Here is a 14,395-nt window from a genome sequence, read left to right as displayed (position 1 = left end):
GACTATGTCATGTATTGAGAAAAAGTTGTCTTGAGCATATGCACCTTGACTATGTCATGTATGTTTTGATAAAGGTCATGGGTTTCTTATGGGTATATTATAGGGCTAGCGTATAGTAATACAGAAGGACTGCGATTTAGAGTTAGTGCATATTAATGATATCCCTGTATCTGCGTCTTTGCCTTTATTAAGAAAGCAAAACAAAAACAAAACTGTCGTCACAACCCAATAATCTGCATTGCACGTCAGTCTTACACTCATCCGGTAGAGCCACTCGTGTCGTCACATCAATCCAGATGTAGCCTTTCCTGTTGGAAAGAATAGTGTCCCACAGTGTGAAACACAATGTGAAACACAGTGTGAACACAGTGTGAAATCTCTTCACACTGTTAAATTCGAGCGTTTTAATATTGTGAACACTCTGCGAATCATCACGTCACAGTGTGAAACAGACACAGAAACAATGTGAACTCTGTGTGAAAAAAAAAACACATTCATGCAGTGTGAAATCATCTTCGTTTTCACATTGTAGACTATGTGAACACACTGTGAACACACGGTGGGGCACTGTGTTCTTTCCAGCAGTGTTGTTTGCATTTCAGAGCCAACAGAGATCATCTCTAGACATGCAAAAGTCTTCACAGAATGTATTCTTTTGATATCATCAAGGAAGCAAGTTTCCTCGTGTGTGTCTGTCTGTTTGTTTGCTTGCTTGCTTGTAATTGTGTTCGTTTTTCTCTTCTTCTTTTTTCTTTCTTTAAGCAATTCAACTCCTTGGATTTATAAGCACTGTTCGGTAATTACTTATACTGTCCACGAGAAGACTGCAAAATACAAGCTTGGCTTTTCAGCATGTCTACTACATTTCCAGCAATTTTAATTTTAATTCGGTATTATCAGAAAGTGATGCACAGTATTGTTGATTTACAGTATTTTTCTTCGTTACCTCATGCAGATGTTGTATTGATATTGTTTCATTATGTGTATGTAAATGCCTTGTATTGTTGGCAATGAAATGAAATGAAATAAAATAAATGGAACGAAATGAATGATGATGGGTATATGGTTTCCCCCTTTGTTTACAAATCGGTACCAAACAACGCTCTAAATTAATTACCACAATCAGAAATAAGCCATTATACTGATACCGTTGATAGATTATATAGAAATACCTTGCATAATGAATAATGTCCCATAAATAATTCCAACTCCCCTCCCCCTTTTATACGAGAAGGATGAAACTGTATATATGTAAGACTTAAAGGGAAAGTAAACCCAAAGAGCAATGTGGGTTGAGTGAAAGCAGTAATATTAATAGAGCACATCAGTGAAAATTTGAGGAAAATCGGGCAATCGATGCAAAAGTTATGAATTTTTTAAGTTTTGGTGTTGCAACTGCTGGGTAAGGAGACTACTAGAGGTTATGACGTATGAGTGGACTACAATATAAAGAAAATAAAAAGGGAATTCAATGAAAATTCATTTTTCATGAAAATTACATATTCCATCAACTTGATACTGACATATGTTAGGGGTAGTACTTATTTCCCCTGCTTTCTGAAAGCGGTTAGTCAAGAACTCTTTCATTTTGCTAGAAAAGTGAATTTTTGTGGAATTCCTTTTATATTTCCTTTATATTGTGGTCCTCTCATACGTCATAACCTCTAGTAGTCTCCTCATCCAGCGGTTCCAAGACCAAAACTTTAAAAATTCATAACTTTTGCATCGATTGTCCGATTTCCCTCAAACTTTCACTGATGTGTTTTACTAATGTTACTGCTTTCACTCAATCCACATTGCTCTTTGGGTTTGTCTTCCCTTTAATCCTTTCGGTCGTGTTGGATTTCTTCACATTGCATCAGTTTCGAGAACTGCTGCAAAATACCAGAACAGGATGCTTGCTTTTCTAATATTAATTGTCGTGTTCTTTTTTTTTTTTCTTTCTTTCTGTACAAGAAACACTTGCCTGCAGCCATCCTTTGTTTTTGTTGCTACTGCTGTTTTCACGCTACGGAATAATCCCTGGGATTTCACAGTGGGAAAAACATTCATCAGTACCAGCCGAACGACAATCCCTTTGATAGTCATCTTCACGGGATGAATGCACTTGAGGCAGTCTGACATCATTGCGTCTTTTTGTGACGTAAAGATGACGCAGTAAATGACGCCGATGATGAAGGCTTTTCGCCCCTAGTACCAGTTCGGCTATTGCGATTGGCATTCTGAAGTGTTTTGTCATGGCAGTATACATGTGCACAAATAGTTTCCTATCCTCATCAATACTCACTACTTGTCATCGACGTAGTTCTGATATATCCTGCAGTGACAGCGTGAATGGAGACTAGTTTAGTGAGCCAAGAGCTTTCTGTAGCTAAAAAGAAATAAAGATAATGCAACATGACCGTCCTTCAAGGAAGAATTAACAAACAAAACAAAACAAAAATACCTTGAAGCATTTCTAGCGATGAATCGTTTTCTAAAAGCGTGTTGCAAATATAACGCCGTTATTTTTTAAGAACAAGAGCTGATCATACCTTTTCAATCTGTGTGATACATGGTCGTAAAACCTTGAAGTGCTGAGGGCTTTTGTGCTTTCCACAATGGCAAAACTTGATGATTTTGTAACACCGACAGTCTTGGCTGTTTATACTAAAGCTGTTAGTCCCTGAAACGAAAAAAAAAAACACACACACACACACACACACACACACACACAATAGTTATAACTTGTCGTTTCGCATTTTGTTCGTTTGTTTGTTCGTTTGTTTGTTTTTGTTTTGTTTTGTTTTGTTTTTGTCGTGATCCTCCGGGCAATATAGAACAATGTCTTTGCTTTGCTGGTTTGTTTTCCTTTGAGTGTTGCCTTGTTCTAGCATTCTTTGCAGTAGGTTTGAGTTTTGCACTTGTTTTCTACTAACATTTTAGAAAATATATATATTATGTAACGAAAGATATAACTAAAGGCATCACAGATGAAGACAAATGATACAAAGGAGAATATGAATGGATCAGCAAAAATGAAAAAGGGATTACTTTAAGGGATGAAGATCAAGGAAGAATCTAATGCCGAAAGTTATCATTGTGGGATAGTGAGTGCAAATGAAAGTATGTGTAAACAAAGGACAGTGGATAAAAACCTATTAAAACCCTTTTAAGCTGTTTGCTCAAATAGCACCAACGTTTGGGTTTCCACGGTGATCTATTTTCTTTAATAGAGTTAGGCAATGATGAATTTCTTAAACTAATTACTGTTTATCCGCAGTGGCTATCCCTGTGGTCTTGGTCATATTGGAGCACAGTTTCATGGTTACAGTGGTCGAATGACGCAATGAAAGCAGTGCTAGACATGATATCGTTGATAATGATATTCGGCTATGTAGGACTTGAACTTCAGTTAATCTTATTAGATATTGGCACACTACAATAATCTTGTCATGCTAAATCCATCGGTTTTCTGTCAATATGTCTGTCTGTCAGTCTCTATCCTCTCCCTCCCTCCCTCTCTATCTATCTATATATCTATATATCTATCTATCTATCTGTATATCTATCTATCTATCTATCTATCTATCTATCTATCTATCTATCTATCTATATCTATTTATCTATCTATCTAATATCTATCTATCTATCTATCTATCTATCTATCTATCTATCTATCTATCTATCTATCTATCTGTCTATCTATCTATCTATCTATCTATCTATCTATCTATCTATATCTATCTATCTATCTATTTATCTATCTATCTATCTATCTATCTATCTATCTATCTATCTATCTATCTATCTATCTATCTATCTATCTATCTATCAATCTATCTATCTCTCTTCTGGAAGAGAAAGCTAAGTGGCAGATGAACACTGCTCTCAAATAAATACAAGTAATCACCAACAAATAAAGTAACCATATACAAGCACACACAAAGACAACGAAACACAAACAAATGGGGCTAAAAAAATATTTAAAAAAATCTGCTGGCTCAATAATGAAACCACAGCATGCAAGCAGACTTTTCCACATCATAGAAAATTTAAAATGGAAAGAGCAGAATTGATGATTCCAATAGCTTGATCCCGAGTACTTTGACAAGAAACGCTGACACGTTGAAACTTACTAGTATTCTGTTTCAAGCTGTCCTTATTTCATTTCACCTGCAATATAGACCTAACCGCCAGGAACTGATGAAACGATGATGCGTGTTATTTCACCAAGTCTTCCTGAGGCTGTGTGACCACTGCCTTTGAAGCTACTCGATTTTGACTGAAGTGTTTTCTTCTTTATAACTTTAAAGTAACATTCCACTCTAAGTTCGAGCTGGCTTAAATGAATAGAGTATATACACAAATTGTAAAAGCCTCCTACAGTTGAAAATGTTACTTGAATTGAGAAGGCATAAAATGTTCAGGTTTTATATGTCTTACATAATGATGAAGTTTTGTGCAGTTGACTCCCGTTCTAACGAAGTCCTCTGGACCAGCAGTTTTCTGTCGTTATATCGAAATTTCGCTACAACCGAACAAATGAACAAGAAAAATATAAAGCGGATGTAATGTTGGGGCCTGAATTTTTTATTTCGTTGTAACCGTGTTCTTAACGGGAGTTCACTGTAATAGATGCTTTACAGATATATTTAAGGTTCTAAAACAGCGCCAAATGCAAATGAGGTGCTAACATCATCATCGTCATCACACTAATATGCAAACAACTTCTTTATGCTGTTTGAAGAAAATCAAAAGGAAAAAGAGCACCGTTTCCAAGAAATCATTGTCGTATTGCTATGACCTATAGCATTGAAACTTTCGTTTGGGAATAGAGGTTGTAATTACCAATTTGATACATCTATAACATAGTTGTTATGACAAAATTTTAGGGTAACCAACTTGAGGCATTTCTTTCTTTTCATTCATTGTCGCACTTGATATATGCATTTGTGTGTATAATGCTTCGTATTTACACAATTTGTAAAAGGACTGCAAAGCCGTCAGTCGCAAAAGCTTGCATGAAGCTTTGCCCTTGTAATCGTTCTTACTACAGTCGGGGAAGGGATGCTAAGGGGAGGTGATTTTAAATGCATGTTACTTGGCGAATTTTGACTGATTGGAGTATCGAGAAGTGGAGGGGAGGGGTGATACTATGTCTGCCTAGTATACTGACAAACTAAGGCCCCGTTCTTTGAAATCTCGAAGATGGCAACTGTACGTGATAATGTGTAGCTGTGAATAGAATGATGTGCATTACACAAGCAGTGGTAAGGTCAGAGCAGGGAGGTGTTCACCTCCCTGGTCAGAGTGTGCAGGTGCATCTTCAATAGCTTTCTGATTGAAGAGGCTACAGAGTTGCAGACGGTGCTCTTTTGTTAACGCCGGGCAAGGATGCCCGCGCTTTTCTCTGCGAACCACTGTGGACCTACGAATAACATTCTAATTCATTGCTGTGAACACTGACTGATCTTTAATGTCAAAATCCGCCACAGGCAGTCAGTAAGATCCAGAAACTCTCGACCCCGTGTTTACTGCATTTGTCATAACAGCTCATGGTGGAGGAATCACGTTGCTGTCGTCTGTCTAAAGAGAAATTCAAAACCGCCCTCTATAGACATGTATTACATATCATTAGATTATCAGAACTGGTGGCCATTATTGATATTCAGTGGTACTACAACCACAGTACGAAACGATCCAGTTAGATACATAAATAATCTATAATCCATCTGGTAGGATTTTCCAAGGAGTTAACAGTAAACGGGCATCTATCATCCACGGCAAAGGTTGACAATAAAATGGAAAAAGTTAAAAATTATCAAACACCAATTAGCTGCGGAACAGGCTTGGATGAGAAGCACCGTAGCAGAATGTAGCTGTAATTATGCTTTGTTCAGACATGCACTAAACTTAGGTGTATAGATGTAGGATGCGAGAAAAATAGTAGGTATTGAAACAATTGCCACTTCCTTCAATTTCTGTCGCAACCTCGGATGGTATAAAGAATGTGACTAACGATAGTTTGTTTGTTTGTTTGGTTTTTTTTTTTTTTTTGGAGAACACGACGACTACGCGATGTTGTCCACATCGATCACCGTTAACACAATAGAAGTCATCATTTTACATGGAAATAAAAAAAAAATACTTATAAATCCCAGTTACCAGACATGGAACCATACAGTCAGTAGGCTTCATATGCTAAGAAAGACCTGCCTTTTGATATTTTGATATTTCGTGACATTTGGGAGGGAACGAAATGTAAAGGGATCATGCGATTTCTGTCCATTAGAATAGATTCAGTTGAATTAAATGTACATCGTACTGTATATACAAGTACATTTCTCCATTTGATGGAAAATAATTTGCAGTGCCGACAGAGTCCCATTCGGGATAATCATTATAATTGTAGATCCCATCCCAAACCTATTCCTCGCAACCTATAATCCTCACTACACTGCTGGCATACAGTATGAGGATGTATACCCGACATTTCCGAAATATATCAGCGTCATATTTCATTTTTTACAGTGGAGAAGCAGCTAAGCAGGTACCAGGTCCCAACGATATCATCACAGTTTAGGCTGAACTAAAGACTACAGAACATCTATTGTATACTAAGTATCTTGTTCTTTCATTCTTGGCTCAAGTGCCCATAGTCTGCTGTCATCTTGTCCAAGGAAAAGAAAAATATATCAAAATGCTGTCCAAGTGCTAAGTGCTTTATTCACAAAATGTCCGTCTATTTTGCACGTTGTACGTGGCATTGGTAGTCGGTGACATTTTCTGGCCTTTTTGCTCGATCCGAAACACATGTTCACTGATATGCAAAATGTTACACTCTCCTATAGTGGTCAGCATAGTTTAGGGAATGCGCCACCCTGGCCTTGAAATGGAAAAGCGTGTCAATATGCGTTTTCACATCAGCCCGATGTTTCGAAATAGCGCGCTATTTTCTGACCTGGGAAATTAACCCGATCACGAAATAGCGCGCTATTTGATAATGTGAATACAAATTAGCTCGCTAATTTTATCGCTCTGATCGAGAAAATTTCTCGAGTCCAACTCGGGAAATTTCTGAATTTGCGGGATAATATGCGAACTAGCGCGCTATTTGATAATGTGAAATCGCCCCAAGAAATCCAAAAAAAAAAAAAAAAAAAAAAATCGGGCTAATTCTCTTCGGGCTGATGTGAATAGGAAATGAAATAGCTCGCTAATTTGCGATCGCGAAAAATATCTCGAGCTTGGATTTCTATCGGGCTGATGTGAAAACGCCTTGTTGGTGGAACGTTTCTGCAATTTATTACATACAATATTTATGGATGTTTCTTTTTCTATGACAGCCTAGTAACGGACTATGTCATTAACCTGCTCCCTCCCATTAAGTTCCATAGGCAGGAATTTGCTCAGCTGTTGCTAGGTAGGGCAAGTCTCCGGCAAGCTTTGTTTTAAAGACAATTTTTTTTTTTAAAAACAAAGCATGCATAAAAAATTAATGTAAATACATTACAGAACTGGTCTATTACTAGCATACCCGCCACTCACAAATCACTGACTGAAATGTTAGAATTAACATGTAAAACATAATTACACGTACATACGGTGTCATGTATTACACGGCCTAGCGTAAAACTTGGCAACGAATTGTCTCAAGAAATGCATTTTTTTTTTAACTTGATAAGCCAGTTCCGGGCTCCAGTTTGAGCATGAACAGAAAAACGGGCCATTTGTACTAACAGACGTGTTGGTTTTTAAATTCACCGAGATAAGCATCTGTGATGTTATGATTATTTATGTATTGTAAACGTTATAAATGGTGCTTGCCAGTACATCCACCTGGCAGTAAGCCTGGCGCACTGGCGTAGCCAGGGGGGGGGGGGGGGCGATGGGGGCAGTCGCCCCCCTAAGATTTGGACCGAGGATTTGGGAGGCGGAAAAAAAAAATGTGTGTATACTGTATGCATGCACATGAAGCGGGTCTCCTTTGCAACCTTTCATCAAATAAGATATATATTTTTTTTTAATATTTCACTCAAAGTGTGCACCAGATCGTTGAATTTCAATTCAAAATATGCAAAATCTCTCGTGCTTGGGAGGGGGTATCCCCCTCCCAAACCCTCCCCCTCTATGCCTCTTTCCCTAGCTAAGTACACTTTTTAGATTTACAAAAAATTCTGAATAATTCTGAGTGCACAAGACTTTTCACTAATATTCCGAAAACTGAAGGTTCCCTCATGTATAAGGGGAATTTCCCCTTTTAATCGACCCTTTCCTCCCTCAGCCCCCCCCCCCATCAGTTTTTTTTTTTTTTTTTTTTGATTACCCAAATGTTGATTCCATCAAATATGCGTATTATGCGTATACAAGATATCTCAATTTCAACCTTAAAAAGATAAAAGCTCCATCGGAAGGGAAGAGTGGAGATAACACTCGCCAACGCCTTCTCCCTGCTCGCCCCCCCCCCCCCCCCTCGCCATGCAAAGAAGTAGACTGTGGCTATACCAAGATCGCTTTATTTCAATTCTAAAAACGCAAAAGCTCCGCGGGCGGGAGGGGGAATCCCCCTTCCCCTAAGTTCTACCTCACTAGACTTTATATGTCATACGCACAGATGGTGCACAATCGGAATAAGAGCTAAATTCCGTGATTTTAACACTTCGATGAAAAAGTGTTGCACCAAAAATTTGCACCAGATCGCTGAATTTCAGGTCTGAAAACGCAAAATCACCTTCGTGTGGGAGGGGATATGCCCCTATCTACACCCTCGTGTGCATGCTTTTTTCTGTTTGATTGCTGAACAGACAGCGTTCATGATATTCAGTGTAAGAATTAATACAAGAAGACTAGTGTGTTTGAATTATACTGTTTTATAGGCAAATTGTTCAATAATAATTTAGACTAAAATATACTGCAACCTTAAACAAGTGGGACTGTTTCAACTCGTTAAAACACGCAAAAACATGCATCAAATTGCACCATTTGCAACATCAAAATGCAAAAAGTTCTCACCGTAGGAGGGGGGACACCCCCCTCCCACACCCTCCCCTACCCCCTCGCTCGCTCCCCTCGCTCGCTCCGCTCGCTCGGGTTCAGTCGAGTTCGTGATATACAGTGAAAAGAATTAATACAAGAAGTGTATCTAAATTATATCATTTTATAGGCAAATTGCTCAATAATAATCTACACTAAAATATACTGCTACCTTAAACAAGTGGGACTGTTTCACGTCGATAAAACGCGCAAAAACATGCATCAAATTGCACCATTTGCAAAATCAAAATGCAAAAAGTTCTTACCGTGGGAGGGGGGACACCCCCCTCCCACACCCTCCCCTCCCCCCTCGTTCGCTCCGCTCGCTCGGGTTCAGTCGCGTTCATGATATTCAGTGAAAAGAATCAATACAAGAAGTGTATTGGAATTATACCATTTTATAGGCAAATTGTTCAATAATAATCTACGCTAAAATATACTGCAATCTTAAACAAGTGGGACTGTTTCACGTCCTTAAAACACGCAAATACATGCATCAAATTGCATCATTTGCAAAATCAAAATGTAAAAAGTTCTCACCGTGGGAGGGCGGAAACCCCCCTCCCACACCCTCCCCTACCCCCTCGCTCGCTCCGCTCGCTCCGCTCGCTCGGGTTCAGTCGCGTTCATGATATTCAGTGAAAAGAATTAATACAAGAAGTGTATTTGAATTATACCATTTTATAGGCAAATTGTTCAATAATAATCTACACTAAAATATACTGCTACCTTAAACAGGTGGGACTGTTTCACGTCGATAAAACGCGCAAAAACATGCATCAAATTGCACCATTTGCAACATCAAAATGCAAAAAGTTCTTATCGTGGGAGGGGGGACACCCCCCTCCCACACCCTCCCCTCCCCCCTCGCTCGCTCGGGCTCGCTCGGGTTCAGTTGCGTTCATGATATTCAGTGAAAAGCATTAATACAAGAAGTGTATCTAAAAATACCATTTTATAGGCAAAATGTTCAACAATAAACTACACTAAATTATACTGCTACCATAAACAAGTGGGAATGTTTCACGTCGATAAAACGCGCAAAAACATGCATCAAATTGCACCATTTGCAACATCAAAATGCAAAAAGTTCTTACCGTGGGAGGGGGGACACCCCCTCCCCCCTCGCTCGCTCCGCTCGCTCGGGTTCAGTCGCGTTCATGATATTCAGTGAACAGAATTAATACAAGAAGTGTATTTAAATTATACCATGTTATAGGCAAATTGTTCAATAATAATCTACACTAAAATATACTGCTACCTTAAACAAGTGGGACTGTTTCACGTCGATAAAACGCGCAAAAACATATATCAAATTGCACCATTTGCAACATCAAAATGCAAAAAAGTTCTTACCGTGGGAGGGGGGACACCCCCCTCCCACACCCTCCCCCCCCCCCCCTCGCTCGCTCCGCTCGCTCGGGCTCGGTCGCTTCGCTCCCTCGCATACTAACCGCCCCCCCTAAGATGAAATCCTGGCTACGCCGTTGGCCTGGCGTTTGGCAATATTAAAAATAAAGTTTGTTAACGCGTTCAGTGCAAAAGAGTGAAATAGATGCTACCCCAAGCATGCCAAGTGTTGATTGACGAACCATTCTGGTCAGCTGGTCTACGTACAATAGGCTCATTCATCGTTTGAATATGAGTTCCATGAATTGCTATACAGTGTAGGCCTATTATGTTGGACAAGCTGATGCATTTTGTTCCAAGACGGAAATCAGTGGATGATGATTTCGAGGTTCGACGTGACTTCGAGAGCTTCGCACGTCGTCTACGGCTGAAAGCACACTTTGCCCATAAGAACAGTGAATCTGATCAAGCTGACCGTGGAATAAATGACTCGGCGGATCTTACCCAACAACAATCACGTCCTTCGTTTGAATCTCTACAACCGAAGCGTACACAGTTACGGAGCTTATCAGGAGTAACGCTCTCTCATTATCGGCATCGAACCTAAGTTGTCAAAAGTCCCTCGCGTTTCAACCTTCTACCTTCTTCCTAAAATCCACAAAGAGGGCAACCCCGGCAGACCAATAGTTTCAACCATAGGACGCCCGACAGAGCTGATAAGCCAGTACCTAAATGACATACTCTCCCCTCTTGTTGCACAGCTGGATACATACGTGAAGGACTCTTCGGACGCCCTCCGTATCTTTGAAACTCTGAAGCTCTCAGCACAAGGCCCACAATATCTGTTTACCATGGATGTTTCTTCTCTCTACACTAATATCCCTCAGGACGAGGGAATACGGGCAATAAAGCATTTCTTGCTGAAGTTCCAGTCTCCTGACCGGCCAGATGACACCACCATCCTGAGCCTTGCGGAACTAGTGCTGGGACTTTCCACCTTCCAGTTCAATGGAAATTTCTACCATCAGAAGAAGGGAGTTGCCATGGGAACTAAAATGGGCCCTTCGTACGCCTGCCTTTTCGTAGGCTTCATCGAGGAGGAAATTATAAGGAGTTTCCAAGGCTCCAAACCGCTTCTTCTAAAGAGGTACATTGACGACTACGTCGGAGTTGCATCCTGCACCCTCGAACAACTGAATGAGCTGATCAACCACTTCAACAACTTCCATAACTCACTGAAATTCACACATGAAATTTCCGCAGACTCGATCGCATTCCTGGACATTAAACTCAGCCTAGAAGGAGATCGCATAAAGACAAGCGTACAATACAAGCCTGCTGATGCGCATTGCTATGTGAACTACTCATCATCTCACCCACCCAGCTGCAAACGCTCAATTCTGTTCTCCCAACTCACTAGACTCCGCCGTCTCAGCAGTGATGATGAAGACTTCCAACAGAAATCGCATGAAATGGACGGTTTCTTTGAACGGCGTGGCTACCCTAAACAGGTTGTCAAGAAGGCGACAAGAAAAGTTTCTAGCCTGAGCCGGCAAGAAGCCCTGAAGCCCAGGAGACAACATAACAGCGACAGAGTACCACTAGTGCTGACATATCACCCATCAACGCAAAAGCTCGTTTCTACCATTATGGACAACACACACATCTTACAAGATGCATCCACCAGGAAAATCTTCAAAGATCCTCCTCTCGTAGCATACAAAAAGGACCGGAGTCTGCGGGATCTGTTGGTCCACACGGGGTTGAAGGTCCAGGCACAGTCTGAAGCAGATTTGGGATGCGGTACCCAACCATGTGGAAGGAGAAGGTGCAACACATGCAGCCATGTGGATGGAGCAGCACACATCAAAGGCCCTAAATACACCTGGGTTGTTCGCGATCGGTTCACCTGTACCGTTGAGAATGTGATCTACGCGATCACTTGTACAGCCTGCCACAAGATCTACATGTACATAGGACAGACGAAACGGAGACTAGCAGATCGCGCAACCGAACACCTCCGATCAGTAAGGCTCAATACACCGGGACTTCAGTGGCCCAGCACTTCAACCTGCCCGGGCACACCATTAATCACCTAAAGATCGGTGTAATGACGACCTGTCATGGTGGCACAGACGAAGTCCGCAAACTACGAGAAGAACAACTAATCCATCGCCTCGGCTGCCTTCAACCCAATGGACTGAATGTTTCTTTCCGTTCTTTCCCCGTTAGGGAATAATCCTTCTTTCTTTCTTTCTTTCTCTCTCTCTCTCTCTCTCTCCCTCATCTGCGATTTTCTACCCCCTTGATTGTGACGTGTTTTCTCTTTGTTCTTTGTGACGTCCTATTTTGTACGCTTCTTGTATTTTCCTTACCTATACCACCACACAAACAAATGTACAGAAAGAAACCTCTCGAATATCAAACTTTTAATTTCTGATCTGGTAAATGAAGGCTAGTCAGAGGTGTTCCAGTAGTCCAATACCCACAGTGCCTCTGATATATTTATATCAAGGTTAATTGACTTACATGAGAAAAATATACCACTAACCCTTATAAAAACAAACGGGCATAACAAAACCTTGGATAACCAAAGGCATAATGCAACCCATAAATACCCGTAATAAATCATATAAATTTGATCTGAAGAGTAAATTATTATCACAATACGAGTACTCAAAATACCTTTATTATAAAAAATAAATTTACTTCAGTGATACAACTTTCTCGAAAAACTTTTTTACTCACAGAAAATTGAATCACATAAAATTTATATAATTTTTCCTTCTAATACAGTTAACATTTCATATACTGGGTTAAAAAAAAAAAATCCCATAATGATACATGCAATTCATACATTGATAACGAGTTGGAAAATGATCGAGTCAAGTCACAAAAGAATTCGAACATGTACTTTGTTGAGATGGGTCATCATCTTGCCTCTAGCATAGATGCGGGAAATGCCCATTTTACTCAGTATTTACAGACATCTCCTGAAAGTTCATTATTTCTTGCCTACCAACTGCTATGAAATTATCAAAAAAGTTGGTGAACTTTAAACCAGCAATTCCAAGGGGTATGATTCTTGTCCCTCCATTTCATTTATTTAATTTCCAACAATGCAAAACATTTACATACACAAAATAACACAATATCAATACAATAAACAGGTACAAGTAACAAAGAAAAATACACGAAATTAACTAGAATTATCACTGAAGGTGATTAATACCCCCGCCCCTAGTGTTGCTTTATAGCATGTGATGTCATGAGGGCAATGACGTTAATACCAAGTTTGTGCATTTGTCGAATTGGAAACAGAATAATTTTAGTTTACTGTACAATTACAGAGTTGACACCGAGTATAAAACTTACAGCAAATGGAAACATGCTTTCCCCCAGCATCACTACACTTAAAGACCATCATACACACCAAATTTGACCTTCGTAGCTTGAATGGTTTATTTTGATACAAAAATGAGTGGTTACCATGGCAACACATTTTCCTTAAACTAACACATTGGTGTCTTGCAAAACTACACTTCTTGATCATGATACATACTAAATTTGACTTAAATTGCTTGAATGATGGAAAAGTTATTTGATCTGCAAAGTTTTGGTAAAATTGTGGTTACCATGGCAACGGTTTGTTTGACAAACACAAAAATTATGTGTTCCACATCTATACCTCAGGGCCATAATGCCTACCAAATTTGGTTTCAATTGCTTGAAAACTGTGGAAGAAGTTCACTCCACAGGATTAAAAAAAAAAAGTACATGCGGTTACCATGGCAACGCATTGTCCGATACAAATACAAAGGACATTTTGCAAAACTACACTTAAAGAGCATCATACACACCAAATTTCACCTTCATAGATTAAATGGTTCAATTTGATACAAAAATGAGTGGTTACAATGGCAACACATTTTTCTTATATTAACACATTGGTGTCTTGCATAACTACACCTCCTGATCATCATACATACTAAATTTGACCTTAATTGCTTGAATGATGTGGAAGCTATTC

General features: G+C 39.6%; 1 protein-coding gene across 1 annotated transcript; it reads left to right on the top strand.

The window, feature by feature from the left end:
* Nucleotides 1–11,216: 11,216 nt before the first annotated feature.
* On the top strand, nucleotides 11,217–12,464 carry LOC140235818 (uncharacterized). The gene has a single exon (XM_072315819.1). It carries the CDS (start codon nucleotides 11,217–11,219, stop codon nucleotides 12,462–12,464), a length of 1,248 nt encoding a protein of 415 aa, XP_072171920.1.
* The last annotated feature ends 1,931 nt before the right edge of the window (nucleotides 12,465–14,395 follow it).

The sequence above is a fragment of the Diadema setosum genome, chromosome 12 (assembly GCF_964275005.1).
Source record: "Diadema setosum chromosome 12, eeDiaSeto1, whole genome shotgun sequence".
NCBI lineage: Eukaryota > Metazoa > Echinodermata > Echinoidea > Diadematoida > Diadematidae > Diadema > Diadema setosum.
Note: the sequence above shows the minus strand (reverse complement) of the source record. Positions and strands in the feature narration are given on the sequence as shown.

Coding starts and splice junctions, on each gene's coding strand:
- LOC140235818 (XM_072315819.1), top strand. CDS start 11,217: ATGGATGTTTCTTCTCTCTACACTAATATCCCTCAGGACGAGGGAATA.